The 6,117-nt window shown below is 38.4% G+C and overlaps 1 protein-coding gene across 1 annotated transcript; it reads right to left on the minus strand.

The window, feature by feature from the left end:
• Window positions 1-652: 652 nt before the first annotated feature.
• On the minus strand, window positions 653-6,117 carry AAE7 (acyl-activating enzyme 7). The gene is made up of 3 exons (XM_059601816.2): window positions 5,846-6,117; window positions 1,897-2,484; window positions 653-1,743 (listed from the first exon to the last, which is right to left on the minus strand). The coding sequence occupies exons 1-3, from the start codon at window positions 6,059-6,061 to the stop codon at window positions 850-852; spliced, it is 1,698 nt and encodes a 565-aa protein (XP_059457799.2). The 5' UTR covers window positions 6,062-6,117; the 3' UTR covers window positions 653-849.

The raw sequence follows: 6,117 nt of genomic DNA on the forward strand, positions 1-6,117 counted from the left end.
TCGAAAAAGCAACCCACAGTGTCAAGATCTAGCACCGAATCTGAGTATAAAGCCTTAGCAAATGCCTCATCCGAATTGGTATGGATTCAAGCTCTTCTTTGCGAACTTGGTCAGCGTTTCTAGCATCCTCCAATCTTACATTGTGACAATATCAGAGCCACATATCTCTCCTCCAATCCCATGTTTCATGCACGAATAAAACATATTGCCATCGACTATCATTTTGTTTGTGACTTAGTGGCTGCCATGGAACTTGACATTCATTTCATCTCAGGAAAAGACCAAATAGCTGACATTATTACCAAACCTTTAGTTTCACAAAAGTTTCTAGTGCTAAAATCCAACCTCAACGTCAGCATGCCCAAGTCAAGTTTGAGGGGGCGTATTGGAACAGATAAATCACAAACAACTGACTGTGATAAAGATAATGACAAAAGAACTTCGCTCAAACAAAAACTCTTGCAGGAACAAGAACTGAAGTGAATTACTTCTCAAAGATAATTTAGGATTAAGTTTCTATTAGTTATTGATCTTGTAAATAAAACAATCTCTTTATTATTATAAATAAGAAACACTGACATACGATTGAATGTGCAGAAAACACAAAAACAGTATTCTTCTATAACCATTGACATGGTGATAAAGCTTGAGATAAGACTTGATGTAACTGCAAATTATGTGCCCCAAGTTTTATTACAAAAGATAAATATAATGCTATAGCTTTATTTCAAAGTATTCATCCAAACACAAGCCCTTCAAAAGAGCCACCAACAAAACATCTGAAGCACTAAGAGGCAGTCTTTTATCATTTTTTTTTTTTCCTTCTATTTTTTCGTCACCATCGCACAGTTAGAGCTTACTCATGACTGGAAACATCTCTTTCGCCTTGGCCCTCAGCAAATGCTTCTGAACCTTACCAGTAGCTGTCTTTGGCAATGGGCCAAACACCACTGATTTTGGGACCCAATAAGCAGGCATCTTAGATCTGCAGAACTTCAATATATCTTCTGCCAAACGACGCTCATCGGACTTGTCAAGGCCGGGCTTTAAGGTCACGAAAGCACAAGGAGACTCGCCCCATCGCGGGTCGGGCCTTGCCACCACTGATGCCTCCAAAATTGCAGGGTGCAAGTAGAGAATATTTTCTACCTCCACGCTACTGATGTTCTCACCTCCAGATATGATGATGTCTTTTGACCTATCCTTTATTTCTATATACCCATCTGGGTGCTTTACAGCAAGATCCCCAGAATGATACCACCCATTTGCAAAAGCCTCCTTATTTGCTTTTGGGTTCTTTAAGTAGCCCTTCATCACAATATTACCACGAAAAACTATCTCCCCAATTGTGGTTCCATCAGCAGGGACAGGTTGCATGGTTCGAGTGTCGACAATATCTAGGCCTTCCAAACAAACATACCGAACGCCTTGGCGTGCATTGAGACGGGCTTGGGTTTCGGGGGGCTGTGAGTCCCACTCAGGCTTCCATGCACACACAGTGGAGGGGCCATAGGTTTCTGAGAGACCATAAGTGTGGGTTATACGGAAGCCTTTTTGAGACATTCCCAAGAGAACAGAAGGAGGCGGCGCTGCACCAGCTGTCATTACATGAACAACACGAGGGAGGGGAAGGATAGTCTCTTCTGGTGGGGCATTAACAATGGCGTTGAGCACCACCGGCGCCGCACAAAAGTGAGTCACACCATGGTTGGCTATGGCTGAATAGACTGCCTTGGCAGTAACCTGTAGTGCAAAAATGACCGTGAAGGAGCATGAAAATCTACTGAAATCAAGCAGCTAGGTATTAGAGGTTAAATTTACATAATGAAGATTGCATAATTTCTTTCAGACAGTTAACTAAAAAATGTTAGGCATATACCAAGCTGGCTGATTTACCTGGCGAAGGCATATGTTTGTACCACAAAGAGCTGCAAGAGTCCAAGTGAAACACCAACCATTGCAATGGAACATGGGTAGAGTCCAGAGGTATATTGCTCCTTCACTGATCCCCCAGACAATAGGATTACACAAAGACATGAGATATGCCCCTCGGTGATGCAACACCACCCCCTTAGGACTAGCTGTAGTACCAGATGTATAACCCAAAGCAATGCTCTGCCACTCATCCTCTGGTGGTTTCCAAGCAAACTCGGGGTCACCAGTTTCCAGGAATTTCTCATATTCAATGGCCCCTTTTCCCAAAGCATATTTGAGTGTCTTAGGATCACAGCTTTCATCACCTATCACAACTAAAAGTGGAGGCTTATAACTTCTGCTTTTCTCTGCCATGATTTTCAAAGCTTCCTCTGCTAAATCAAAAAATTCTTGATCTACCATCACAGCCGAAGCTGATGAATGACCAAGAAGGAAAGCAATGGTTGATGCATTTAGACGAATATTCACAGCATTTAGAACAGCTCCAGCCATTGGAACCCCAAAATGAGCTTCATACAGAGCGGGAATATTTGGTGCAATTACTGCTACCTATTAGCAAATATCAGAAAGAATAATTTAACAAGCATACTAGCTTTGATATACCATAAAGAACATAAAATAAGGCAATGGCTAAAATCCAACTACAAGGCGGAATGGGGTGGGAACAGAACCCTTAAACTTTCGGAACATATGTCACACACTTCATGTAAAATGGTTTCCTCTAGGTTATATGCTCTTTAAATGGATACAGTGATAAGGATCCAAAAATGTAATTCAGACTGTTAATAAAATGAAAACTATCAACAAAACTAGTGATCCTACAATTCCTAGGTAGACCATGATGGTCAGGTAAGTAACCAAACAAGAACTTAAAGCAGCCCCAAGAAAGCAGTTTTGCAGAACCAATAGCATATAGACAAGAAACCAAATGCAGGAAGCAATAAGCTCAACAATTCAGAGACAAGTATGCAAAGCCGCATCTTCAAGTAAGATTAGAGTCAAACAGAGATCCTCAAAGACATTGAGGGACATGTATCTTAATTATTTTGTTACATATCACTATTGTTACGATCTTAAGTGTCCTACATGGCTTAAGTACAATCTTAATCATTTGTATATAAGCCCTTGGGCACCCTCCTCGCAAGCTGGTTTTTCATAATGAGTCCTACCTAAAGCTTAAGTAATTTGGTATCAAAGCCACCACTGTGCCGAGTATGGGATCAAAAGTAGCTCACAGAGTATGGGGTCGAATACCACTCGTCTATCAGTATTTAATGACTTAACACTATGCCTACATATAATATCAAGACATTTTAATTTAGCCTGTAGGTCGTCCTCTTTGTGACTCAACCTCAAAGCCGCAATCCATTCAATCCCATATTCAACGAACTGCGTTCAATCCCATACTCGACGTAATGGTGGTTCTGATCAAATGATTCGAACCTTAAGTAGAACTCATCCTTGAAAACCGGAATAGGATCCTCTTCATTTCAAATAAGTATCCATTTCATGATCAAGATTTAAAGTTAATGCAGATGTCAATGTTAGCACGTCTTTTAAAAAATTTAAATAATATGAAATTATGTATACCGTTAGATATATCAACTTTAAATCATAACCGTAAAATTGATATTATCCATTTTAAATGAAATAGTGAGAATCCTTGTCCTTGAAAGCCAGCTTGCAAGCAGAGGATGCCTAAGAACTTGTATACACATGATTAAAATTGTACTTAAGTCATATGAGACACTTTAGAATCTTAACAACCATCTTCGTTTTTGTTTTCTTTCACCACTTATGATGCACCTCAACAATGCAGAGACATGTATGCAATATCTTTAAGCAAGATTAGTCCCAACCAACAAAAATAATGAGGGACAAGTATTTTAAGTAATTTCTTACATGTCACCATCTTCATTGTTTCTTTCCACTACATATTGTGCTCTTGAATGCTGACAATGTCACATTCCAAACTACTTTTCTCAAACACATGCACATACCGTGCAAGCATACCTGGTGGTAGAGAGGTGACTATTTCCAAGGGGCCTAATTTAAGGATTTCCTATTAATCATAACACCTTGGGAACCTACCAAAACACCTGTATAGGCTAATGACAACCGAAACACCTGTTTCCCACTTTCTTTGCATATATTTATAATGGCAAGAAATAGGCATGTCTGCTTGTCCAGAGAATCATAGGAACTCTGTAAGGAATACAGACAACGAAGAACAGCAATTAAAAGTCCCATTTAGTGACTATTCTCTCTGAAACAATAAACTTTCTCCAAAATGGACCCCATAAATCTTGAGGAACTGTAAAGCTTAAAAGCTGACGCACAAATCTCAGGAAAAACGTGAGAAAAATGTCAAGCAACCCACAAAACAACTAGGGCACTCTAATATAATACACTCTCAGGCTCTTTACAAAATTCTGGAAAGAAAAAAAAAAAAAAAAAAAAAAGGCACTAACATGATCCATTAAACTTGGTTACTAGTGTTGGCTGACCCCGTCTATTACAGATACCCATTACCCATTGTGCAACGTTGTCATGTTCCACAATGAAGGAACCAAGATTTTGATTCCATTAATAAATAGGGTTTGCAAAACATTGATTAAAAACATTAAAAAAAAATAAAAATAAAAATTGATCACACATATTAGTGTCGGGCAGGGGGTGATTTAAGGAGATCATGGATCCTTGATACAAACTTTTGTGACCGTGCGATGCAACAGTTGAGTTGTCACGCCACAATCATCACACAATTTCAATCCCGTAACTGGGGACCACCACCACATGACTACAGTAGATGTTGCTACACTTTCTTTAATAGAAGCGATCCAAACCGTTCATTTACTTTGACCCCCCACTTAGGGCCATGCGAGAACCACATAAGACCCACGTATGAAACATTCTAGATAGCAAGTACAGCAGTGCCACGTAGGTCTCTCTATTCTAAATATAAAAAGCCAAAATTTACTTGTCCAGCGTTAGATTTTCTTCATTTTCTTTTCTTTTCTTTTTCTTTTTTTTGAATTCTTCATTTTCGGTTCCCATCGTGCGAACGGCTTTTATATATATATATATATAAAAAAAAAAAGAGAAATATTAGAATTTCTCTCAATATTATTTTTTTAAAATGGAGCGAGAAATATAAAGATATTTTTTTTTAAAAAAAAAATAATATCTAACCACAACAAGAATAACACCTAATATTACCGTTTAAAAAAGAAAAATGTTCTACAGTCCACTAATCATAGGATATTATTATTTTCTAAAAATGAAGCGAGAGAAATAAAGACTAAAAAACACCTGAGAGCAAATAAGGACTATGTACTCTCCTAGTATTTTTTTTTTTTTTTTTTTTTGTGTCCTCCTAATTTTAGGTAGATATTATTTTATAAAAAAACAAAAATACAATTGCTCTTATTTCACTCACTTGATTTTTATAAAATAATATTAAAGACGAGGAGAATATATCCCTAGAAAAATACTTAACATTTTTTTTTAAAAAAATGTCTCAAATCAACACAAAATCTACCAAAAAATTAAAAAAAAAAAACGTCCTAATTTAGCAAGTAAACAAAAGCTAAATCAAGCTAATCCGAAAAGCAAGTAAACAAAAGCTGAATTTAATACACAGTTAAGCTAACTTATTGCTGGGAAAATTTCAGCCAAATAGATATTTTGGAAAAATTTCCAAAATCGAATATCTTTTTTGTTGCTTCACTCAAATCCTTTTTGACTTTTTCATTTCTTTAAAAACCAAAGCAATAGGAAATATCAGAGCAAACAATCTCGTTTTCTCTTATATATCTTATCTTCTCTTATTTTTATTTTCCCTTTTTTTCAGTTCATTTTCCCGGGAAACAAACAGGGAGTGATGATAGGATAAGGGGACGAGAGTTACCGTGCAGCCGAGGCCGATGGAGTGGTTGGAGAGAGCGGAGGCCAATCGACGGCAACGCTGGTAGGTCTCTCGCCACGTGTAGCGCCGAGATCCGTGGACCACCGATGCTCTGGTGGGGTGCACCACAGCCGCTCTGTCCAGAAGCCACAGCGGCGTCAAAGCCGTGTGGTTCGCCGCATTTTTCGGCAGATCGTCTATGTCTCTCCCCGCCACCATGTCTCCCTATCTCTCTCGTCGTAGTTTCGAAGTTGTTCAGATTGTAGTTGGGCCGG

Source organism: Corylus avellana, chromosome 2 (genome assembly GCF_965113065.1).
Source record: "Corylus avellana chromosome 2, dhCorAvel1.hap1.2, whole genome shotgun sequence".
NCBI classification, from domain to species: domain Eukaryota; kingdom Viridiplantae; phylum Streptophyta; class Magnoliopsida; order Fagales; family Betulaceae; genus Corylus; species Corylus avellana.